The 25,353-nt window shown below is 32.8% G+C and overlaps 7 protein-coding genes and 1 pseudogene across 10 annotated transcripts; 1 reads left to right on the forward strand and 7 right to left on the reverse strand.

Moving 5' to 3' along the window:
• Positions 1–3,725: 3,725 nt before the first annotated feature.
• Positions 3,726–4,882, reverse strand: LOC17885917 (protein AIG2 A). Its single transcript, XM_006291879.2, has 5 exons — positions 4,715–4,882; positions 4,552–4,624; positions 4,359–4,451; positions 4,180–4,263; positions 3,726–4,085 (listed from the first exon to the last, which is right to left on the reverse strand). Exons 1-5 carry the CDS (start codon positions 4,837–4,839, stop codon positions 3,948–3,950), a joined length of 513 nt encoding a protein of 170 aa, XP_006291941.1. The 5' UTR covers positions 4,840–4,882; the 3' UTR covers positions 3,726–3,947.
• A 204-nt stretch (positions 4,883–5,086) lies between these two features.
• LOC17886396 (protein AIG2 C) lies at positions 5,087–6,783 on the reverse strand. The gene is made up of 5 exons (XM_006291883.2): positions 6,590–6,783; positions 6,451–6,523; positions 6,251–6,343; positions 5,577–5,660; positions 5,087–5,431 (listed from the first exon to the last, which is right to left on the reverse strand). Exons 1-5 carry the CDS (start codon positions 6,721–6,723, stop codon positions 5,306–5,308), a joined length of 510 nt encoding a protein of 169 aa, XP_006291945.1. The 5' UTR covers positions 6,724–6,783; the 3' UTR covers positions 5,087–5,305.
• A 1,034-nt stretch (positions 6,784–7,817) lies between these two features.
• LOC17886399 (probable chlorophyll(ide) b reductase NYC1, chloroplastic) lies at positions 7,818–9,499 on the forward strand. Of its 3 annotated transcripts, none has more exons than XM_023782509.1 (6): positions 7,818–8,140; positions 8,221–8,299; positions 8,401–8,536; positions 8,628–8,696; positions 8,796–9,016; positions 9,092–9,499. In XM_023782509.1, exons 1-5 carry the CDS (start codon positions 7,841–7,843, stop codon positions 8,989–8,991), a joined length of 780 nt encoding a protein of 259 aa, XP_023638277.1. In that variant the 5' UTR covers positions 7,818–7,840; the 3' UTR covers positions 8,992–9,016; positions 9,092–9,499. The 3 variants fall into 3 exon arrangements, with proteins under 3 accessions (XP_023638277.1, XP_023638276.1, XP_023638279.1); XM_023782508.1 differs by having other exon boundaries at positions 8,796–9,003; XM_023782511.1 differs by lacking the exon at positions 8,796–9,016.
• A 1,141-nt stretch (positions 9,500–10,640) lies between these two features.
• Positions 10,641–13,753, reverse strand: LOC17887530 (amino acid transporter AVT1I). Of its 2 annotated transcripts, none has more exons than XM_023782937.1 (4): positions 13,658–13,753; positions 12,422–12,522; positions 11,722–12,329; positions 10,641–11,263 (listed from the first exon to the last, which is right to left on the reverse strand). In XM_023782937.1, the coding sequence occupies exons 2-4, from the start codon at positions 12,510–12,512 to the stop codon at positions 10,745–10,747; spliced, it is 1,218 nt and encodes a 405-aa protein (XP_023638705.1). In that variant the 5' UTR covers positions 12,513–12,522; positions 13,658–13,753; the 3' UTR covers positions 10,641–10,744. The 2 variants fall into 2 exon arrangements, with proteins under 2 accessions (XP_023638705.1, XP_006291203.2); XM_006291141.2 differs by lacking the exon at positions 13,658–13,753 and adding an exon at positions 12,909–13,094.
• A 1,623-nt stretch (positions 13,754–15,376) lies between these two features.
• Positions 15,377–17,562, reverse strand: LOC17885556. Its single transcript, XM_006291516.2, has 9 exons — positions 17,336–17,562; positions 16,891–17,020; positions 16,721–16,772; positions 16,547–16,622; positions 16,376–16,458; positions 16,198–16,294; positions 16,069–16,114; positions 15,903–15,982; positions 15,377–15,816 (listed from the first exon to the last, which is right to left on the reverse strand). Exons 1-9 carry the CDS (start codon positions 17,394–17,396, stop codon positions 15,545–15,547), a joined length of 897 nt encoding a protein of 298 aa, XP_006291578.1. The 5' UTR covers positions 17,397–17,562; the 3' UTR covers positions 15,377–15,544.
• Positions 17,563–20,214: 2,652 nt separating this feature from the next.
• Positions 20,215–21,198, reverse strand: LOC111830453 (annotated as a pseudogene).
• Positions 21,199–21,643: 445 nt separating this feature from the next.
• Positions 21,644–22,873, reverse strand: LOC17886262 (F-box protein At1g10110). Its single transcript, XM_006292126.1, has one exon. The coding sequence runs from the start codon at positions 22,871–22,873 to the stop codon at positions 21,644–21,646; it is 1,230 nt and encodes a 409-aa protein (XP_006292188.1).
• Positions 22,874–23,130: 257 nt separating this feature from the next.
• LOC17886637 (putative vacuolar protein sorting-associated protein 13F) lies at positions 23,131–24,980 on the reverse strand. The gene is made up of 3 exons (XM_006292283.2): positions 24,558–24,980; positions 23,680–24,471; positions 23,131–23,582 (listed from the first exon to the last, which is right to left on the reverse strand). The coding sequence occupies exons 1-3, from the start codon at positions 24,906–24,908 to the stop codon at positions 23,325–23,327; spliced, it is 1,401 nt and encodes a 466-aa protein (XP_006292345.1). The 5' UTR covers positions 24,909–24,980; the 3' UTR covers positions 23,131–23,324.
• Between the last annotated feature and the right edge of the window lie 373 nt (positions 24,981–25,353).

Genomic DNA, 25,353 nt, shown 5'->3' on the forward strand with positions numbered 1-25,353 from the left:
ATTGAAAATTATTATATCCGGTATAATTAAATAATTTCAACTTAAAAACCAAATAAAACTTTATAAAAAAAATTAAATTTGGATAGTTATTAAGTTAAATTCCTTGCTCATTCTGATTGGTTTCACTTTTTATTTATTTATTTATAATATGACACTGGACCATTGTCTACAACTAGTTGAAGCCACCATGTATAATTTTTTCAAAATTTTCAACAAATATGACACAAAATGTATTCTATTATGATTGAAAAATTAAATGCCACGTCCATAAGAATTGAGTATTTCATTATAATTATTCAGCGGAATGATAAATGTGATGATTATCAACACTAACTATTTTATAGCTACAATATTTAGAAGAGTTGTTTTATTTGATGCATTCTTGGTACATCACATTTTTGTGTTGGTAATAAGGTTGATATTGATAAAATCAAGGGGGAAATATGCACTATTGTTGAATATAAGATAATGGTTGTTTTGATGCAATTTAGGTGCTTGTATGATGATGAAAAAGGTTAGAATTTGTAGAAAAGATAGTAAAAATATACAATGTACGTTATCCGTCAAGGGTCAATAAAGTCATTAAATTTTGGCTTAAAAGATAGAAAACTCCATTTCTAATTGTATTAACATTATATGTGTAGTGTTCGTTTGTTTGTAAAAAGTGTTTTTTAAACAAAATAAAGTTTCTGAATAAACATCAACTTAATTTTTCAAGAATTCATATTAATTTACATTAAGTTATCAAAGTTCAATGTGTAGTAGTGCAACACTAAAAAATATAGAATTAGCCTAATATATCTTATTTATTTGCGCAAGAAATTTTTTACTTGTGTTGAATATCCAAGTATGAAAACGGTCCATAATTTGAGGAAATATGAGACCATTTTTTACAAAGTGGGTCATATTGGATTGGAGAAGGTGAATAAATAGGTGCATGAGATGGTATTTTCTCTGCAACAAAGGTTATTGTTGCTTATGTAGGTGAAAACATTTACTTAGAGAAACAAGAAAACAACTTTACAAAGCTTCTTCATGAGTTTTATACATACGTGACGCCAAAATTCACTTAGGGAAGAATTATACAAAAGTTGAGAGAGTGGCGATAGAGAGAGAAGATATATAGAGAAAACGAGGTTGCATCCCAGAAACAATGGGGATTCGGGAAAATCCTAGTGTGCTTGATTATAAAGCTTAAGTTTAATAACAGATCAAAGGCTGAAGGTAAAATAGTCCCACATAGTAGGTGAAGAATAAATACTTGTTTTGTTTAATTGTGCCTGATTCTAGCTTAGTGGTGTTGTGGTTTTAGTTTTTATTTGGCCATTCTTATGATTCAAATTACTAAAACATTTTTTATCGTTTACCTTTTATTTCTTCAAAATTCATGAAAATATATTTTATAAGACCATTTATTTTTCAAATGCATTGAAAAAGAGCATGAATAAATAAATAAAGTCGTAGTTGAGCAGACGATTAAGGTCTTAACAAGTTATAGTGGCTGAATAATAAAGAAATAATATTTAGATGTAGAAATGAATTAATTGGATTTTGACAAAGCTTTTGCCTAAAATCGGAATCATTTTGAGACCTAAGTGCAAGCACATCAAATTAAAAAAAAAAATAGTAAGTAGATTGAAATATATAAAGTGTTCTTAAAACGTTTACTAAATCAAAATTTGGTCATATGATTGCTTAATATATTCAAAAAATTAGTTCAAATAGTGAAATGGTGTGTTAAACACCATTAGTTCAAATAAACTTTTTCAATTGAAAATAATATTAACGTGAAAATAAATTAAATATTAGAAAAATAAAGAAATATCTCCCGCGTAGCGCGGATGTTATTCTAGTCAACTTAATAATGATTTTATTAATTTTTCTAAAAATTTCATTTGTTTCACATATTAAATGAGATTTCAAATATTTTACTTTAGTCATATATATATTATCTTTCCAAGTTTTAATAATTTATTTTCAATCGCTTTTAATTACAAATTCTTTTGTCATCTTTTTTTTTTTGATTATGTTATAAAGTTTTAGTTTCAATTGAGATTAGGGGGTTATTGGGAGGTTGATTATAAAAGAGTCTGTGGATTTCAAAAGTTTATAGATTTTAAGATTCTCAAAAAAATAAAAGATGACGAAAGAATTGGTAATTAAAAGCGATTGGAAATAAATTATTAAAACTTGGAAAGATAATATATATGACTAAAGTAAAATATTTGAAATCTCATTTAGTATGTGAAACAAGAAAGAGGAAGAAAAAGTAAAAGTCTTGAACACAACCATGGGAGGTTGAATCTAAAAGAGTCTGTGAATTTCAAAAGTTTTAGAGATTTTAAAATTCTCAAAGATTTTTGTAGATTCTAATAAATGTTTACTAAGTTTTTTAGTGTTTAGTAGATTCTTAATATGATAGATTTTACAAATACTTATGATAAGTGCAGTATTTTGGAAATTGTTTTTAACGACCAAATACGTAGGAAATCATATTCGCAATAACACTAGAATTGGAAAATCAATAAATACTCAACTTTTTAAATAACAAAGGATTTTAAATAAAATTACAAAATACATACACCAATAACAAAAGATTTCATTAAAAATCTAAGAATCCATAAATCAATAAGAATAGAATATTCAATCCTAAAAATCTTTCAAAATCATTCTCCCAATAATTTTTTTTATTATTATTTTTTTCTTTCTAAACGTACCTTTTTTTTATTAAACATCCCTTAGTGTACTGGACCTTAGGCTACAAGGAAAAAACTAGGGCAAACAGCAAAAAACAACACCGCCGTCGCCGGGACGGAGACTCGCGCCGTATTGACACCGTGACACAAAGAATCAGCTCAAGAGGATCGACGGATGCGAGATCCACAGTTTTGCTGTGACTCGAGGTATCTAGAGAACGGGAGGGAAGCATTCGAACCACACCGCCGTTCCATTTCCCTCGAACCACCATCCCACCACAAATCTCCCGAAATGAGCAACCTCCGACGTCGCAGCACGTTGTTGACAGCTCCTAAACCAAGCAAGCCGACAACTTCGGACGAAACCTCTCCTTCCTTGTATGGCTAAGAATCCGATTTGCTGAATGAGATCTTTTCGAACCGGCCCAGAGGAAGCAGGTCACGACGGCGACTAGGGCCAAAGGCTATATCGGAAGCCTAGACACCGTGGATCCGTGACGGCCAGTCAGATCCAAGAAGATCCAATGTTAACCTCCAAAGGGATTCAGCAAACCCTCCTCCTCTTCCATTGACTTCCGTCGTGGATCCATTGCCGGCATGACGGTTGAGCCCCGAGAACTTTTTGCTACTCCTACCGACGTCTTCAAACCGAAGGTTTCGTAGTAACTGTCTCCTGCCGTCACATCAAATCCGGATCCACGCCAATGAGAAGAGAGAACCAACCCAAGCTGACAGAGAAAAGATCTCATCCACCCTTGAATCACCTAGAAACCTAAGGGAATTAAGAACAAGGCCACCAGAACAAGCAAGATCTAGGATGAGAGAGCTTAAGAGAGAGAAGCGAGAGTTTGCTATAGGAACGATTGGCCAAGATTTCTCCCAATAAATCTTTCAGAATCTTTAAACTCTAAAAATCTTTAAAATCAAAATTTAGACTTTCTTTTTTGAGATATGCTACCCAATTACGTATCATTCTTATTTAATGGTTTCCATATATATCATAATTATTTTATTATTTCAGAAGATCGATGATAATGTTTTAAAATTTTTAATATAATTCAAGAACATAGAGTGTGGTCCTTCAAATATCTTCTGTCTTAACATACAAACACAACAATGTTCACAAACCATATAAGATACAACATCTTCTTTTGTCCTCCCCACAACTCACAAAAGCCTCTTATTTCTCATTATAATGAGACTAATTTATTTGCAAGTAAATGAAACCAACACATACACCAACCACTTCCTTCAAGCCGAGGTGGGAGGATCATCGTCATGTACAAACTTCTCAAACTCTTCTCTACTTTTCCCATCCGGATTCTTCTTCCATTCCATAAACTTCTTCGACGCCTCGATGAATTTCTCCATGTGAAGCCTCTTCCATTCCTACCAAATCCACACAAACGTTTTCGCCAAAACCATTAACACAACACCAACAATAGATTTCTAATGGAACACAAGAAGAGTTAAGTTATCAAACCTCGAAATCCCATTCCCCATACATATCAGGATCATCTTTATTAGCCCATACATACGTTTCCACATTCATCTTCTCACAAGTATCCTGAACCAAAATCAAGAATTGGAAAAGCTTCAAGAGTCAAGATCATCAAAGACTACTAACACAATTACAAAGAGGATGCAAAGTAGATCACTTACAGTCAATACAACTTCAACAGTCTTCCTCACATAATCATCTCCTTCAATCATATCTAAGTTCTCTAACTGAACATCTGTTAATCCAGTTAGTATCTGCAACCAAAAACATCGAAAACCATTTCTAAAACTCCAATTTCTTGATTCAAAACCCTAATCTTGGTTTTCTTGTAAAAGAAGGAGATGGAATCAAAACCTTGCCGTTGATTACACCGTTCTCAGAAGGAGATATACATGGATGCAAACGACCCTTGAGTCTATACAAGTGACTACAACAAACCCAAGAAATCAGATTATATCAAATCTTGAAGAAATCAAAGTAAAAACAAAGGAAGAATAGGATCAGAGAAGTGACTTACTAGCCATGGAGTTGAGCTGAGACGATGACCGGAGTACATTCAAGAATCAGACCTACGACGGCTGGTTCTTGGAAACTGCCGTAGACAAAGACGTTGTGCGACGGAGATTGATCAGAGCTACTCATCTTTCTGATCTCACTGTAAGCTTGAAACAGAGGAAAAAGATGAATGAGTTACTTATTAGGTAGTGTGATGCATTTTGTATTGTCTTGATCTGTTTACTTTGGCCAACCTTACTTGATTTTTGTCTTGATGTGAAGCCTACCTTCTTGAATCTTGACCTTTTTTGTTTTTTAATGTAAGTAAAGTCACTCTTCTCTTCTGTATTGAACTGTTTTGTTTGTATCCTTTGTTCAAAGTTGTAAGTTTCAATATTGTAATCTTGTTTATAATAGTTTCTCAGTGTTTGGATTATACATACTTCAGAAATCAGAAAATACCAAACAAGATATCTCCACAACAACACATTAGAAGAACTCAGTTTAAATACCAAACAACACACAAACACATAATTTCAAAACACTTCATTCTTCTTCTGCCAAGATTTAGCAGCTAATCTTGAGTCATGTATGTATGTTCATCATGAAACAATCAATCATCAGACAATACCAATGGTCCTACAGCTTCTTCTAAACTCTTCCCATTTGGATTCTTGTTCCATTCCAACACTTTCCTAAACGTTTCCACGAATTTCTCCGCGTGAACCACTCTCCATTCCTACACACACACACACACAAACACCATCCCAACATCAATCACCTTTCCAAACAAATTCGCAAAAGAAAAAAATCGAAAGGAACCATTTTTTCGAATCCTTCCGATATGGTTAGCCACTATATATGACCCGGATACGAAAACAAACCTCGAAATCCCATTCTCCATACATCCTAGGATCATCTTTATTAACCCAAACATAAGTTTCAACCTTCATCTTCTCACCATTGTCCTGCAAAACCACACAAACATTCCCAAACTTTCATCTCACATTGTAATCACAAAACAAAAACAAAAAAGATCAGATTTTTACAAAACACACACACACACACACACACACACACACACACTAACCACTCTCACCATTGTTCTGAAAAATCACAATCCACACAAAAATTCCTAAACTTACATCTCACATTGTACTCACAAAACAAAAAACAAAGATCAGAATTTCACAACACACACACACACACACACACACACTTACAATTGTCCTGCAAAATCACAAAATCCACACCAAAACCCCCAAAATTTCATCTCTCATCGTAATTACAAAACAAAAACAATAATCTGATTTCACAAAACACACACACACACTTACCACTCTCACAACTTCAACAAAACCACACAATCCACACAAAAATTCCCAAACTTTCATCTCACATTGTAATCACAAAAGGATCTGATTTCACAAAACACACACACACTTACCACTCTCGCAACTTCAACAAAACCACACAATCCACACAAAAATTCCCAAAACTTTCATCTCACACTGTAATCACAAAACAAAGATCTGATTTTCACAACACAAAAACTTACCACTCTCACAACTTCAACTGTTACTCTCTCATACTCAACTCCTTCAATCACATCAAAGTTGTTTAACTCAGCATCAGATACTCCAATTATAACCTTCACCACCACAAAACAAACAAAATAAACCAAAACCCAATTCAATTAAAACCAAACCCAAATCGAAAAAACCAAAATCAGAAACAAAAAGATCATAAAAATCAAACCTTTCCATTGACTTTTCCTGATTCAAAAGGTACAACACATGGATATGGAAGACCTTTAAGCTTATACCTATGACTGTAACAAAACCCAGAAATTAAAAACCATCATAGAGAAAGAGAGATGAACAGAGAGAGAGCTTACTAGCTATGGAGAACGGCGGGGACTGTATCGGCGGTGCGATCAAGGATCACGGCGGCGACGGCGGGTTCTAGAATGCTACCGTAGACGAAGACGTTGTGAGATGAAGATGATGGTGGTGGAACAGAGCTAGTCATCTTCTTCTTCCTCTTGGTTTTGATTTGATTTGATCAAATTGGGAGTAATGGAATCTTTTGATGAGCACTTGAGATATTGAATTCATATTTTTAAACATTTTTATAATTTATGATCAAATGACTCACTCTTCTCTTTTCACCTACTTTGTATTATTTTGTTATATAGTATTTTTTTTTCCTTTTAAAAAATGTTTGTTCATTTTTTTTAAGAATTCTACCAATTTTTAAATAGGAAAAAATCCAGAAAACAACCTTATATATATTTTATTTAGATGTTTAATATACGAAATTTATAGAGTCGATGACAAAAAAAAAAAAAAAAATTTATAGAGTCGGAAGAAAAATAAAATATTATTTTTTTTAAAAAAAAATATTCATTAAAATGTATGATTTATCTGTAAAATGTTAATTGTTGTTATTGTTATACTAACGATTTTATAACAAAAGCGAAATTTTGATTTTTTTTTCTTTCTCATCTCAATTAATTATTAATTTTAAACAATTTAATACCCACTCGAATAAAATTAGATTATATCCAAAGTTTGGGACTTTTCCCATTTTATATAGCGATTTTATATTTTGATCAAAAAATATAGCGATTTTATATTTACTATTAATTTTATGAAGGAGTTTGGTTTAGGCTTTTGATTGATTTGAATAAAACGCTTCATTTAAATCGAATAATCGGTTAAAATAAATAATGTTACTGAAGTTATCCAGAATAATATTTTGTTTAGCTTAGTTTGGTTCTCTATTATTTTCATTCTACTTATGTATTTTTAGCCTCTATAAATATTTTTTTTGTTTGGATTATCAGTTCGTTTTATTTATTTAGAAGAATTTTAATGTATTTTAGCGTAATCCCCTATATAGTAAAAGAGAATTACACTTTTCTTTCAAAAAAAAATTTGAGTAAAATTACGAAAAAACATACACTTACCCTTCTCTCTTCATTCTCATTAAGGGTAAACAGGTAAAAAACGCATTGTCGGGTCGGGTCAATTTCTTAATTGTTACCCGAAATTACAGATTGGGTCTTTTGAAAGACATCTTAATATTCGGGTCAATATCAAAATCGAATATGCCTTATTATTCGGCCTCGCATGAGTATCAAGCTATGACCTCTTTGACGAAGATTCAAGTGTACCCACGAATCTTGGAGCATCGTCTCTTCATCAGAGATCCGATACGGGTCGTGTGTAGGTTAAATTCTAGAGAACGTAGCAATAGGGTTTGTGTGCATCGCTGTGAGACTGATTCTGGTGAGAAGAAAGTTGAAAGAAGGAGAAAAGTTGTGAAATCTAATGGGTTGTGGAGTTCTTTGAAATCTGGGGTTTTAGGTTTTAGTAAATTAGGGTTCTTATCTAAAGATGAGTACAATCACAAAGTTGAGAAGCTGGAGATGGTCTTCTCTAAGGTTAGTCTTTAAAGTTTCAACCTTTTTATTCTTTGTTCTCTGATTACTCTAAAGTTTTAACCTTTTTATTGGTTTTGTAGATTGCTGTTCAGATTGCGAGATATATTGTGACTATGACAAGTACTGGAGCTATTCTCTTGATTGGGTTTCAATTATCAGGTTAGTGCAAGACTGTTGTGTAGAAGATTGTTTTGAAAGGTTGAAACTTTGTTTTGGACTGGGTTTTGTGTGTGTGTGTGTGTGTGTATTGGTATGAAAAGGTGGGGATGGTTCGATGAACTCATTGATTTGGTATAGTTGGCTTGGAGATATTATCATTGGAACTATGATTGGGTCTAATATGGTTTTGGAAGATCATTACAGAGCTGATCCGCGTAATGTTGTTATTACTGGAAGGTAAAGTTCTTTACTTTCTGGTTTTTTGCATTGTTTCTTTGTGTGTTTTGTTGTGATGCTGATTTGTGTTTTTGATTGATCTGTGTTTAAGTACGAGAGGACTAGGGAAAGCTCTTGCTAGAGAGTTTCTTCTCTCTGGAGACATTGTCACATCTCGCAGGTTGGTATATTGAATTGTATATGGGAATATGGATTAGTTTTTTCTATCAAGAAATGATTTCTTATGATTTGTGTTTTGTGTTTTGTTTGGTGCAATTAGTTCTGAATCTGTTGATGTGACTGTTAAAGAGCTTGAGCAAAATCTTAAAGAGATTATGAATAGTGCGAGTGAGTCTGCTAGAAAGAAATTGAGTGATGCTAAGGTAGTTGGTATTGCTTGTGATGTTTGCAAATCCGAGGACGTTGAGAAGCTGTCGAATTTTGCTGTAAAAGAGCTTGGTTCCATCAACATATAGGAGAGGCCGATGGTTCGATGACCAAGTAGTTAACAGTGTTCAAGCCAAATTCACTTCAGGGTCACTCGCTTACGCAAAGATGTGTTTTATATGTTTGCAGGGACGGGCGTTATATGCAGCGGAAGCAGACAGACTAAGGAACTGGGCAGAGAACAGAACAAGGTTGTCATTAACAGACGCCATGGAGATGTACACAGAGAACACTTGGGTCTCTGTTTTCTCTCTTTCGGTTGTTTGTGCTTTCATCATCCTTCAAAGCACCACACCTAGCTCCTTTCCAGGCACATGACAACATCATTGTTTGGATGTGTTTATAAAAGATTTAAACGTACATGTTATTTGTATAAAGAAGCTATATGTATAACAGAACCAATCTGTTCAATCTATCATACTGTCTCTGGTTACAAACCTAAATACGTCATTATAGCTGTAGAATGTTTTGCTGTTGACAGTATGAAAGAATCGATTGTATTTAAGTTTACACTATCAATATAACTTTCCAAAAGAATTTGTATGAAATTGTTTTAAGTACTGATCTATATTTTGCTAAAATACCACTAATAAAAGCTACTAAGATTATATATATGATATGAGAAATATTTAAGGAGATTAATTTTTAGGATTTTGAGAAATATTTTAGGATTACACAATACAAATGTATGATAAAAATTTAACATTTTTTTTACATATGTTGCAACTTGAAAATTTCAAAGCGGATATATATTACTCGATTGACAAAAATAAAGTGTGCACAACATCCCACATCGGCTAAAATATTTTTGGCAATAATTCAGATAATTATAAATAAGACCAACATGCTTCGAATTATGATGAACAGTAAACTTAATTTATCACGCATCCAAATTTAAACGTTTTATTTGGTATAAACCGGTTCTAAGTTTAAACAAATTAAGTTTTTTTTAAAAGCTTCAAAATATCATAATATTTAAAATGTATAAAATATTATAAATATTAAAAAATTCAAATATTATAAATATTAACTGATAATTTTGCAACGTGTCAGAACATATATTAAAATTATTGATAGTTTAGCAACGGCTCAGATTATAATACCTATCACTTAAGTTTTACAACCAAATACTTTGTAGTACCAAATCTTACATAAATATGATTTCAAATTTATATGGAAAAATTATTCACTTTTTTAGTGAACACTTATTATTAAAAAATATATTAGTTATGTACCGACCAAAATTTAAACTATATAGATTAACGAAAACAGAATAATTACCCCCTTCTCCCAATTACAACTATTTAATCAATATTATTTATTTATCATGAAAAATTATCAACACAACTAGAAAAATTTGTCACTAGGAAATTGTTTTCATTAATAAAAAAAAAAACAAATCGAAACTTTTCCTCCGCGCTGTAGCGCGGGTCCGACTCTAGTCTGTTTTATTTTTGCTAGAAAAAAAATGATAATAGTTGAAGCTAGAAATCATACTGATCGAATCAGCTAATATAATGACCAACCCCAAATCAAAATGACTAAAAAACATGTTTGGTTGGTTTGAAAATTTGGTTCGAATAAGAACAAAGCATTAACCTGAAAATTTGTCACTTGCCTTGTCTGATCCATTGTAGTGTTCTTATAATTTCTAATTTCACAATTAAGCTAATAACTATAGAGTAAGTTTAAATTACCTAGAAGAAGAACTGTTAATAAGACAACAATACAATTGTTGAGACAACTACAACAACTCCCAATATTTCACATAACTTACATTTTTTACACACTAACAATGATTTCTCGAATTGCAATGTAAGTACCCAAAACACCAACAAAAACACTCATCACAACCATTCCAAACAACATTATAGTCTCACACCCAATCTTCTTGTAATTCCCAGAGATCTTCAAGTAACACAAACAAGGCAGAAGTATAGAGACCGTAACGCTAAGCAATGCTCCGACCAACGACATCATATACCCGAAAAAGGGAAGTGTCTCGGCGATGACGACGCTGCTTATGATGAAAAATGTGCTTATCAAAAGATGCAAGTATGTCTTCTTGGCGTAACTCGAAGGGAACCAATCTTTTATGGTGTTCACTGTTGGTGTGATCATCAGTGCATACTTGGCTACAGGGTTGACGAGTGTTGTGTATATAGCCACCTTTGAACTCGTCTTATGAGTTGGAAGATTCAATGTTATTTGTGATAATGTGTTTGATCCATACATTAAGTATCCCAAAACTGCCATTGATGTGTACCCTATGGTGCATAATGTAAAACACACAAGTAAGACCTGTAGACCAAAAATAAAAATGTGAAATTAACATTAAAATATCATCCGGAATCTGAATCCGAACCGGAACCGAATTTAATCCGATTTTAAGTTAAGCAAAATCAAACCTAAATCTAATGCAACAAAACTAGATTAGCTAATCATTAAAAATTAACATATTAATTAATACATACAAGAAAATATATTTATATAAATCTAATTAATATATAGTTATATATAGGTTTAAATGCCGATGACTCGGGTTTGATTCGGTTTATATAGACACATAAATTTGTATTTAAACCGAATCAAACATGATTCAACAGATTTTAAACCTAAATAAACGGAAACAATCTTGACGGAAAATAACAAATTTCTAAGCCTATATAAACCATATCAATATGTACATGAAATTATGTAAGAAATTACTTTGTGGGTTGATTAATGATAGTGGGTTGGTTAATGAAGAAATGACTTACATTGTTGAACTGATGTTTGCTTTTCATAGAAGAATACAAAGTGGGCAAAACTGGATGCGCACCATAGCAAAAAGCATATAAGCTCAAAGCTGTAGGGATACCACTCCAATTGATAAGCTTTCCCTTTTGATGAAAGCCAATCCCATCAAATGCTCCAACCCAAGATATTGATCCAAGAGTCACAGTCGTAGCTAAAACGCCACTCATGGAAACATAAGACAAGACGCTTAGATTATCCCACCATAGAGTTGGCATGATGACGAGTGCCACGGTCGCCATAAACGCTTGTTTGCCATTCAATCTCAACCCGATCATTTCGATGTTGAAACCCGGGAAAAGATTGTGAAGATTGTCTCCCTCTAGGATCAAGAAACCTGTGGTGACTAGATAGAGTTCTAGGTGCATAAATAGTGAGACAATGATCCTCCCTGGTCGACCAAATGCGCGCTCTCCAATGTCCGGATATGTTTTGATGTTGCGATCCGCATTCATACATTTAGTAATGAGCAAGGATGTGTAGAAGGCTGTTGCGGCTAGGAGTAACAAAAGTGAAAGACTCAACCATCCTCCACGAGCCAATGAATATGGTACCGATAAAATTCCAACTCCTAAACCAATCCAAGACTCATAATTAGTGTCACAGCTCACAAGAACAACTAAACAAGTATAAGTGAATTGAACCAAATAGGATGAAACAAACCAGAAAGAGCATTGAGTGCGTTGAAACATGTCTTAAAGAAAGAGGAAGATCCAACATTGTCACGTTGTCTTTCACTGTTATCTTCTTCCATTGCTAATGACCTTTTATAAGAAAAAAATGGAGAACAATGATCATCAATGTAATAAAATTTTATATTTCTAACTTTTTTTAGAGAAAAAGGTATATTTTGTGGGAAAGAAGAGAAGAAAGAAAACAATATGGTTGAGTAATTTAAAGCTAAAGCAAGAAAAGTGTGGTTATTGATACATTTGATTGTGACTAATAACACAACAATAATATTGTTAACTTTTCTTAGTATTTAACTCTCAAAGAACATGGAAGAAAACTCCAAAATTCATCTACCTACTCAAGATCATTGTTTCTATAGTCTCAAAATTTCAAGATTTGCTTACACATAGAAATATATTGACATCTCTAAGGTAAGCTCTAGATTACACACAACCCATTCAAAAAAAAAGAAATGTACCTTGAAATTTTGAGAGTTAACAACCAAATTCACAACCCAAAACCTTAACTAAGATAGTAGAAAGCAAAAGCCTCTAATGAAAATATATTCTCTCCCTAAAAAAAACTCATAAACCCTCAAAACTCTTGGATGAAGTTCACAAACCAGCTTCAATCCTATTTATAAGAAAAACAAAATCAGCCACACAAAAATAAAGATCCAATTCGAATAAGGAGAAATAAATTAAAAATTAAAAATTAAAAAAATTGGAAACTCCTTTGGACTAGGACCATAAAAACAAAAACAAACTTGAGTGTTCTCTCTTGAAGAGTTGGTGAGAACTATTTAAGCATTAAGATCATGAAAGAGGAATGAGTGGAATCACACACATATGCAAGTAAGAGGAAACTTTTTTTGGGTGTTTAGTATTTTTAAGTGATGATTAAAAACAAAATGTCTTATACGATAGAGATTCAATGCCAACTAATTAGATTTTTAACTTTTTCCATCTTGTGTTGAAAAAAACAAAGTTATACGATAAATTAGTCTCAATTTTAGATCAAAATCAAGAAAATATTCTTAAATCTAAATCATTCATAGATACTTAGATAGACGACTCTCAGGTATCATAGGCTGCCTATATTTGTAACTTAGATCAATTCTGTAATCACCCAACAACATGTATGATTAGAGTTAAGGTTACAAACTAATGCATGAACAAAAAACTTCAAAGCTTTGTGGATTAACAAAGGAAAGAATTGTGATCGAACCTGAAAAAATAAGTGAGAGCCGATGAACTTGAACTAACTTGTGTAGTTGATCAAAGTCTTGAACCATTCATCGAATGAAATTGGTGAATGGTGTTTTTGGTTTTGTGAAAAAGAACAAAGAGTTATCTAGAAATATTGGTAAATATATATGAGTTTGTTATTGTGATATGCATGATACTTGGGAATTTGGTGGAATTGTTTTTACATAAAAAAAAACAAAAACAAAATACTCTATATTAAATGAAAAGCGTTTTTTTTTCTTGGAAGTTTGACTAAAATTAAATATAAAAGGAATTGTTTTAGAATAATTAAGCAATTAAATAGTACCATAAAAAAAAGTAGTACTAGACTCTTGACTATTGTAGTACAGTTTTAGTAAATAATAAAAACATATATAGAAAATTATCTAAATATTTATATACATATATAAACATATATACTATTTATCTACATACATATATATATATATGTATATATTTGTTTTTTGAACACTAAAAAAATTGAAACAAATGCTTAAATGTTTTATGGTATTTTTCTTTCCCGACACTATATGATGAATGCATAACTGTTGCTTTGTAAATTGTTTTATAGTATGTATAATTGTCTTATAGTATCAATGTTGCTTTGTAAATTGTTTTATAGTATGGATAATTGTCTTATGTAGTATCAATGTTGCTTTGTAAATTGTAACTTGTTAAACTCAAAAGTCAAAACTTCACTAGAAACTTTTAAGAATAGAAAATAATTTTTATAATAAAAATTATTATATTTAAAAATTTTCACAAATATACCTACATATATGTATTTTTATTAGATATAATTAGGAAAATTCCCAAAAAATGTCCCATCTAATTTTTGTATGGATGTTTTTGGGTTGGAAGAAAAATACCCAAAAAAAAAGTGTGTAACGTAATAGCTAAAAAAAATAAAGATTTTTATTTACATACACGTGTTCTCATAACAAACAAAAAAGCCAAATTTACCCTTACTCATCCTTATTTATTATGAATATATATATATTTTTAAAAATAATAATAATTAAACAAATTAAAGATAAAAATATATATATATATATTCGGTTCCTCCCAGTTAACCGAGATTTCATCTCCGACGAGAGTCCGACTAGTATATGTCAAATTAGGGTTTGACATATCAGCAAATTCTTCGAATTTTGTGCTTGTATATGCGATTTCCGGTGTAAAAGCGACGAGACATAGAGATCCGAAGACCTCAGCAACGGATGCAAAAATATTGACTCTAAAGAGAAACCAAAAGTTTTCTTATTTTTTATATTTTATTTTTTTGATTATACTTTACTCTAAAAATCTATATTTATAATAAATAAAGATGATTAAAACTAAAATTGGATTTTGTTGGTTTGTTATGAGAACGCGGATATGTAAATAACAATAATTATTTATCGTAGATATTAAGTTGTATATTTTTATTTGTTTGGGTATTATTCTTCCATCTAAAAAGCATTAAGTATTAAACGTACATATAAAAATTAGATGTGATACTTTTTGAGAATTTTCTCCATATAATTATAAATTAGTAATATAATATTATATTTAGTTGCAAAACGTATCCAGTCAACGTATTTATTTTAAAAAAATTTCATTCTGCAATTGTTGTACTGCAAGTTTTCATTCTGCAACTTACACCATTATTATGCATCGTTACCAATCGGTCGGAGCCGTTGTTTAATAGTAGTTAGTAAGAGAGTAAAATGGAAATAGATCAAATTATGAATGGAGTGAGAAACAAATTATTGTATATAGCTTACAACAAAGAAGAACTCAAACTGTCTTTTAAAGAAGATGAGAACAACAGCTTGAGACATCTTTTGCTTTTGTATAAATCTATAGAACTTATGTGGGCAGGCGTTTAAGTGTTCCATGGCTTGTCTCCAGTCGATAGAAGACTCGCGAAACCTTGTGAGAGACTTCGTTCGATTGAACAAGGAGACTTAGATGAACATCTTGGACTGTTGTTGGTTTTGGTTCGTTTCAAGTTTGATGAAAAAGAAATGTATTGGGTCTCTGATGCATCTTCATCTTCTTCTTCTTCTTCGTCATTGTCGTTCGATGTTTTTCTCTTTAAACCTGGAATGTTTCTTAAACCCGTATGGGGGCAGTGATTATCTTTGTGATGCTCATCTAACACCAGAAGAGAAGAAGGTAATAAGACTATGCCACTATGTCAAGAATTTTTACAATCTTTAGATTATAGAAACCATATATACCTTCTTCATAGAGGCATGGTTCAGATTCTGTGTCACCACATTTGCAGAATAAGTTAGTGTCCTTATTCGGACCTAAAATGCTGCGAATCAACAACGACGGGATTAAGTCTAGTTGTTTAATGAGTAGTGTAAAAGGTGTTCACGACAAAAGCTTTTTTGTTCAAACCTGTACATATGCTCGACAAAGTCATCTATTAGGACAGGCCATGCACCTGAGGGAGACAAATTCCATAAATTGAATCGAACACAAACAAATATATATCACACATGTTGTGAGAATTCTAGCAATTTGTACCTTCAGAGTCATATCCTTCTAGATTCTCATGAACACAACGACTAAACGCTAAGACTTGTTGCCAAGTATCTTCTGAAATATTGTGCCGTTGATTTTTCTACAAGTTACAATCATCATCTTTTTGTTAGATATACAAACACAAAGGTCTGGTAAAAACGCTTATAGTTACGAAAAGTACCTCGATATAGTCACACCAGCGGTTCAGTAACCTAAATCTTCCAGCCAAAACCAGTTTCCATGCAGTGATAGCTCTACTTATAGCTGAAACGACATCCAGACAAGTTTCTAAGTATCATCTCTGTTGGCTATTGCACCCAAAGCAATGATATAAACAGACAAAAGCTCTTACTTATATTCTTTTGTCCGTTTTCACGACACATAAAGAAAACAAAATCATAAAAGCAGGTAAACTCATTAAAGTCCACCTACATAGAGAAAATATCAAATGTCAGATCACACTCCAACTAATCAAGAAACGAATCAAGCCGAAAAAATTAAGGAACAGAGAACCAAAACAACTCACCATTAAGTCTAACCGTGACATCAACTTGAACAATTCATCAAAAATAGAGTTTCTGCCGAAGAACAACGCAACGGTAAACAAACGAACGAATTAGCTCAAAAGCACTAATCATTCCTTCAAAGAGATAACCCTGAAGATATTGAATTATACCCTCAAAGCCCCCCCCATACCTTGCTTGAAACTTATTCTCTACTAGATACAAGAGCTGAGTTAATGCTTCTCTAGATGAGTTAGTTCTCTGTGATTCCTCGCCATCCTCGGGTTTACTATAATCACACAACTGTTGACCTGATCTTATGCCTAATCAAATCCCAACAGAACAAAACCCAAATTAGTCATCACTCTCTTCATCAACTCACAATAACCAAAAAGGAACAAACTTTATCCTGATAAAACCCTAATTTAAAGTACCAAAACCATAAAGATTCAAACTTTAATCCATAGCAATGTAACATAACTCAAACAACACTATGTGGGCAATTCAAAGATCAATCCTTTATACATAACAAATCAAATATACGATGAACAAATCAAGAAAAAGCTAACCAAAACCCTAACTTCATAGATAAGAATTAACAACAGATCGAAGAACAACAATAAAGTTAAAGACTTTACCACAAAATCTGCGATAAATCTCGAATATATCGAATCGAACCGATACAGGCGAAGAATCCATGGATTTTGTGTAAAGCTCGAAGCTTTTTGATCGAAGCTTGAGCTAAAACGAATAGATCAGGAAACGTATAAACAAGAAATCGAAATTGGCAAATCCTAAAAGCAAAGAGTTCATAAAAATTATGGAAAGATGAATTGTTTTTTTTTTTGTTAATTTCACTAAGTTTATGTCGAAGAGATTAGAATAGAGAAGGCTCTCTTCCTGAGATTTGTGAATATTTTTTTGAACAAGACACTTTTGGTTTAGTCAGAGACCTAAACCCAAGGCCCATTTATAAGTCAAACTAAGGCCGTTCTCATACAAATAATCATAAGCTTACAAAATATTATTCAAAAACCTTAAACACTAAACATATTAATATGTACACAAAGTGAAAGACTTATTGCTATATCATCGTTCATCTTTTTTTAAAAAAAATTTCTTTTATTAATAAACCCAAAAAAATATGGATTTGAGACCCAACGGTTACACTACAATTAAACCGGTTAAAGAAGATCGAAAAACATCGAATACACGACTTTGGAACTGGATGGTTAAACAAAACCGAGAATATATCTACTAGAACCGTCATTTACAAGAGCGAATCCTTTGTAGCAACGACACCGATTTCGAAACCATTGGTCGGAGTAAACGGATCCGAGCGCAGGAAGAAACCAAAAACAAGCCAGATCCCAATAAATTTTTCACCGAATAGATCAAACCCATACACCAAAAACTTTATCTCTTTAATCTCATACTTAGCGAAAAGAGAGAATACCGCAGAAACTTGCCCTCGACATCTGGCGTATACTAAATAACAATAAACATTTCAAATACTAAACTAATATAAATTAGAAAAAGACAATCCATATGAAAAATATAAGGACAAAAAATGACTACAGTGAAAAAAAAACGTTGTAAAAGAAAAAAAAAATCATACTAGGCATTTATGTACAATGTAAAAATGCAGTTAACGTTTCCTAATTAAATATTTAGATTATATGTTTTCTATATTTAGATTACTGTAGAACTCCTTGAATCACATGAAGTGAACGTTCCCTGATTCAACCAGCAAAGAATACTAGAGATTAAACTATATTTCTTCATGAAAACATAGGATGGTGGAGATACTACTGGATGTTGTACATTGAAGGTGGGAGATGTAAATTTGAAGTCTAATAATAAGATCAATGTATCATTATGTCCAAAACACTTTACTTTAAATCATCTGACTCTTGCTGCTTTTCTTTTTTTTGTACTTAGTTCCTTTTCTTTAGTGAGATTGAACGTTTGTATACACCGCCGAGGAGGTGGATCCTTCTTTTTACAAGGCTGTTAAGATGGTGTTGGCTTAATCAAATGGTAATTTTTGGTTTATCTTTTTTGCTGACCCCAGTTTTGCAGAAAAATAAAAAACGGATGAACTCTTTGCTGACTTGATGACAAATATACTATATGAGCATCTTAATGAGATGGTTCGTGGGCTAACACCGAAGGTGCTCCGGGTGTTTAATGCATCTATTGTTTTGGATAGAAAGGTGAGTTGGGAATTTGGTTTACAAATTTTGAAGATTTCTTCATTATTTTACATATTATTCAAAGATTTTATTCAATTTATACAGTTTCCCAAGAAAAAATAAGAGTAGATGAAAATGAGAGGTTGATGTTCTATCATCAAGCTATCAAGCATGTGTTGTCGAAGACGGATTACTATGATCCTCGGATCACAGTTGCGTGGTGCAAACGTAACACCATACCTATAGAGAAGGTAAGCAATCTAAGTATAAAACTGTTGGAAGATGATTTATTTGTATTCATTCATGAAATTGAAATAAAAATGGTCTCATGTTCTCTAGGTATTTAACATATACACGATATACAAGTGAGTTATTCTTAAAACGTTCTATGATATCTTCCTGTATCGATGCCAATTCAGGGTAACACATACCATCACCGATATAGACTACAGAGTATTCATTACTCTGAATTTTTCCACATACTTGTGTTATCTCTTTTTTCTCCTATTTTTCTCCTCACTAAAATATTAATAAATCATACATATTAAAAATAGATTTTCATTGAACATTTGACATCTATTATTAAAAACAGAATTTTATCTTATATAATAAATTAAGGTTTCTCAAAAATCAAGTTTGGAGAAGCGTACATGTGTCATCTTTTCCCCATATTTTTTCCTTACTTAAAATTAATAAATTTATATTAAATCATAAATATAAAAAATAGTGTTTCATTAGACATTTCACATCTACAATTAGAAACAGAATTTATATCTTACATAATAAAATCTGACATGTGCCATATCTTTTTTTCTCTTATTTTTCTCCACACTTAAATCATACATATTAAAAAGAGATTTTCATTGAAAATTTCACATCTCTTAATTAAAAATGGATTTATATCTTATATAATAAAGGAGGTTTTTCTACATTTTAGATATATCTTAAATTGGATGGAAAAAATGACTCACAGCTTGGACAAGTGGATCATAAGCTACAACTGGAAAATAAATAAGAAATGTTATGAATCAATCATTGTTTCATAACCACCATTGGCTACTGAGTAAACAGAGGGTCAATATGTAGTATCTGATCATTCACAACAACACTCTTTAAATTCACATTATATTGTGTCCTTAAATGTATTTTTTAGTACATCAAAGCATGGGTTAGACATTCCATTTTTACTATTATCATATGGTAAGAGTTAATTGAGAAGTACAATAGAAGTTTCAAGAACTCATTTCCATCGAGAGATGTGTAGACGGTATTTGGTATATGGTAGAAGTTTTAAAACCATTACACCCCCACCATCTTTATCCCTACTGATACATAGCAATAATACTTTTGGTGCAAGACGCGGACTCGAAAGTTGTGAAGCTATTGATAATATTTTCTTGTCTAACCAATGATGTCATGTATTGTTGTCTATGGCAGTTATATAGATCCAGCCAGTAAGTTGTTACACCTAAAGAATCAACAGAAAAGCGAGAAAAAACCGTATCAAAGGATATAAACAAAGCAGAATAGTTTCTCATAAAGGAAAAGAATTAGGTTACCCGAAAACAAATGGCCAGAGGAAATTATCGTCAAGTTGCTTAAAAACAGTCTCGAAGGAAATGACATCCGAATATAATATCTGGATGTTACACTTCCTTCGTTATACTCCAACTTATAGGAGTAGCTTTCCAGCAGTGAACAACTTTATTTCTTGAAACCTCTCTTATCTGAACATGGAAGTTTTACCATTGAAGATGATGCTCCAGGATCAAAGAAACTTACATTAAGATGAAAAGCCACAAAACAAACTAATTATCATGAAGGTATATATTGCGGAAAGTTAAAATCTATATATTAAGGAAACTTATAAACAGAGTAACATGGAGTACACTTATTTTAGGTCAGCCGACGAATGAAAATGCAGCTGACCCAAAACATCACTCCGAGTATCAGTTACAACATTGAACTCTCTTGGGGCTATCCCAAGTTTTAATATTTTGTAGTAATTAAAAGCCTGTCATAAGAACATAAGAGAAAAATATTCAGAAACAAGATTGAGAGATGAATCAAGAATCAGAAATTTTTAAACTTAAGAAATCTATTGAGATAAAAGGATCATAAAGTGAGAGAAGTCCGTTAGCGTCTCTTCCAACTAGAAAATTGAAAGACCCGTAAACAGGAGACTCTAACAACCGTCTATGCCGAACATAATCAAAATCCTGAAAATGGAGAAGATTGAATTCATGGTTCGGATATATCACCCTCTTCAACTTATGAACCGTGATGGCCTCGTAGCCACACACCATGGTTATGGCAATAAGAACCAGCGTTGCAGCAATTCTCGTACATAATATTATCCAATATTAGCTAGTTTATGTGTTATCAACTCATTTGATTGATAATGCATTTGCAAGACAAATACCAAAATATATCCAAAGTTCCAAACACCCTCGAGTCAGATTGTGACTTGTTCCCACTTTGTGATCATTGTTTGCTTAATCTTAGCTTCTTCTTTTTTTTTTCTTTACGACGTTGTGACATTTTTTAATTATATAAGGCTTTGAGAACATCTAGTTGATAACTGTCAAACATGTAAGCATTCAATCCACATGGACACTATAAAACATATGGTCGAGTATAGTAAAAATAACCCAACCAACCAACAAGACACATAACTCATAATCTTCGAACATGTTAGAAGTAAATATATCAAAACTAACATATAAATGGGTAATTATATAGTACTGTGGGTTATTCTCCAACACCAAAACAAGGAATGAACCAACGAGCACCTCCAATAATGAGGCCACGATGTTGAATTGGTTTTATCGTTTGCTTAGGAATCTCATATGCATAGATCTTATGCGTAGGAATCTCATAGGCAGCAACTTCCCGAATAGATGATTTAGTAGTGTGACAATAATATATAGAATCTTTCTTGATCCCATATACATCTTTGGTTGGTAAAGTAACACTCAAATCCCAAACCAAAGCTTCCTCGTTCTCTAAAGACTCTACTCTCTCCCAGTACTCAGCATTACCACACCCTCCCATCCAAAACGTGTCCTCCTTCTCCCCAGAACACACTTTATCCCAATATTCTCTAGTGCTACTCATCTTGTAGACTTGGAACCGTACTCTTTTGTCAGTGTGTCCTATCATGCGTTGCACCATCAGAACATCTCCAGATGTTGTTAGTTTCATTCTGACCTTACCTGAAACAAGCTTAGGATCAAAAGGTCGATAGGCATATGGATGATTGTAGATTTCTCTTGGCAAGTAGTCTCCAAGAGTAAAGTCCAAGATTCTGATGCTACCAATGTAACTACGTATGTAAAGCTTCTTGTCTTTGTAAGCCAAATCCAAACACCCTCTTACATTCTCACTGCTTTTTGGTATCTCAAACCACTCTTGGTCTCTTTTCCTACAATAACATATGTAAGGACTAGAATAACATGCCTCTTTATACGACCATACAACTAAGTAATCTTTTGTTTTTTCATCTACCCACAAAACAGCGGTCTTCACTATCACATTTTTACCCATGCCAGTGCTATGGCGTATGTCGAAAGAATAGTTTCCGCGTCTCTTGAACTCGGCACTACGGTTCGATTCTAGAGGTGGGAGGTGTATGATCTCTGGAGTGAAGGGATTAATGATGTAGAAATTTACTTCCTTGTCAAAGACCAAGACCCAACGCCCACAAGTAGCCACACCACGACACTGCGCAAAGCGACCTAGGTATTGTGTTTTGTAAGACTTGCCTTCTTCTGAATTAAACAAGAGCCAGTGTGTGTCTTCGTAGAGGATCAGCCACGGGGTATGGTTTTGTCTAGGTGAGGATGATTTGGAAGCAAAGTACCACGTCGAACAAACTGTCTTCGCTCTAGCGAAATCTGTAAAGCTCAAGTTCTTGAAGACCAATGACCAGATGTCTTGGACAAGGTCCGACCAGTTTGGTGTTCCATGTTCTGTTGCCATCGCTCTAACTTTGGTTTATAGGCACAATCACACAACTAGGGTTTTCCCCGATGAAGATGAATATATATATATATATATAACTAGGGTTTTAAAACCCTATTAACAAAGTTTGAAGATGTTTATATATTATTATACGTTATGTCGTCGTGTATGTTTTAGGCATTTAAAATCATGTAGTAGAAAAAGCCAAAAACTAATTATATAAATACTTTTAGTGATCTCATATTCACTTATGAATGTTTGTTAGAACATACATAGGAGCAATTCAATCTATATTAAATTTCAAAAACTTATTCTTTGCATAGGCTGGTCGATATATCTATGGCTAGCCTATACATTTTTTTTTTGTTTTTATATACACACACAAGAAAAAAAACTATAATTATTTAGCTAGTTGTTATAATATATGGCATTGTTATTTCTGTGAGTTCTTTTAGCTTTGGATTTGAGTTTAGTTTGCAACCATCTTCTTGGAGGAAGAAGTAGATGATGAAGAAGACTGTGTCTCGCTCTTAGTTGCAACCTCAACGAATTGGGTTGTGACTTGTTCCCACTTGGTGATTGTTTGCTGAATCTGTACTTGTTGTGCTGGTGTGCATGTCAAAGACTTCTTGCCTTTGTTCTGGCTCACAATTTGACTGTGGATGGTCTCTAACTCTTGGAGAGTCTTCATCACTTCTCCCTGGTAAGCTTCCATGGACTTCTTCACCTGTCAACATATGAGATTATGTTAATAGATCTTGCTTTAATTTTGTGATTCAAAAGAACTTGCATTCATTTGATAAGGACAATGTCTTGTTTCTTACCTCAGCTGATTTGTTTCCAATTCTTGACCGGATAAATGCCATGGCACCAGATACTTTCCCGGCAGCAGATTTAAGTCTAGAAAACAAACCTTTTCTTTCTTTTGGGGGAGCAATCATTGTACCCTTTAGTTGCTCGAAGAAGGCCTTGTACTCTTCCTTTTGTGGACATTTCTTTTCCAAGTTCATTATGAATACAGACACTTGTTTGGAAGTCTCAGCCTCAACTTCTTCCACATTTACGCCGCTGCTGCTCTGGCTAGTTTCGACACTTCCACTAGCGGATTTTTCACCAGTAGCTTTAGTTTCTTTAGAGGAAGTTTCTTTAGAGGAAGTTTCTTTTCCACTTGCAGCAGGAGAAGAGCTTTCTTCGGTTGGCTTAGCATCCTTTGAAGAGGGTTCTTTCGCATTCGCAGCAGGAGATTTTTCTTCGGTAGGTTTAGTATCCTTAGAGTCAGTTCCAGTACTAGGACTGCCCGAGTTAGACTTTGAAACTTTAGTCTCTTCAGAAGAGCTTTTGTTGTTCTTGTTGGTTGTCTCATCTTTTTCAACATTAGATGATACACTTGAAGAAGAGTTTGATGAGCTCATCACCATTGTGTTTGTTATCTTAGTAATAACTGTTTCCCATTTCAAGATCCCTTCTTTGATTTCTTTTTGTTGCTCTACTGTTAGTTTCATGGTGTCTTCACTCTCATCTTTCCTACGTCCTCCCATAATCTTAGCCGCCACAGATTTCATAAACCTAAAGGTATCAATGGCTTCTTGTTTTTCCTCTTGGATTTCCTCCCTTATCTGTTAGATTTTTATATAAAATTCATGACATAGTAAATTAAATGGTTTCAATAGCCATAAGTTATAAACCTTGTATAACAAGTTACCTTTCCGATCGCGAAAGAAGATATGGTCTTGAAGATGCCTCCGGCTTTGGCCTTCATGTCCCTGTCGTAATCTACTTGGTCTCTTCTTTTAATAGGGCAAACATACTTGGCAAATGCCCTAAGTTTCCCAAAGAAGGCCTTGAATTTACTTGTCTTGGGACATTCCTTTTCTAGGTCAGCCACAAAGACCATCATTACTTTAACGGTGTAAGGCTCTACATCTTTCACCGTCTTAGGATCTTCAAGTTGAGGCAAAGATGGCTTAAACTTTAGGTGAGCTGAAGCCAAATCCAGAAGGGTTACAGATGCAAAAAGAATGGTAAAGCATACCAATAGCTGAACTCTTGCCATTATTTTTTTTTTTTTTTGGTTTTAAGATTATTCTTTTTTTTTTTTTAGAAATTTATTATTTATTTTGGTGAGGAAAAGATTGATGAATGAATTATTTATGGGATTCTTGGTCTGCTTTTATAGTTAAGTTTTTGTGTTCTATGTTTAGAATTATTGACCCGCTGATCACTGAGAGTTTTGGGGAACAAGGTCTAAATAATAGTAAAGAGTTTCATGGTTCTTAGCTCTTTTAGTTGTCCATTAAAATCTATAGTTATTGTTGCTTTTATAAAATAAAATATTCACAATATTATTAGATAAATTTAGTACTTATATAATATAAGATCCTAGAAAGTGGGTTTCCTATATTTGGATAATTGGAGATAATATTGGCCACGGTTATGAAATTTCTTTTGTACAGTATTATTATTAAGAATTGAAAAAATAAAATATATAGAAAAGAAAA

This window comes from Capsella rubella, unplaced genomic scaffold (genome assembly GCF_000375325.1).
Source record: "Capsella rubella cultivar Monte Gargano unplaced genomic scaffold, Caprub1_0 scaffold_5, whole genome shotgun sequence".
NCBI classification, from domain to species: domain Eukaryota; kingdom Viridiplantae; phylum Streptophyta; class Magnoliopsida; order Brassicales; family Brassicaceae; genus Capsella; species Capsella rubella.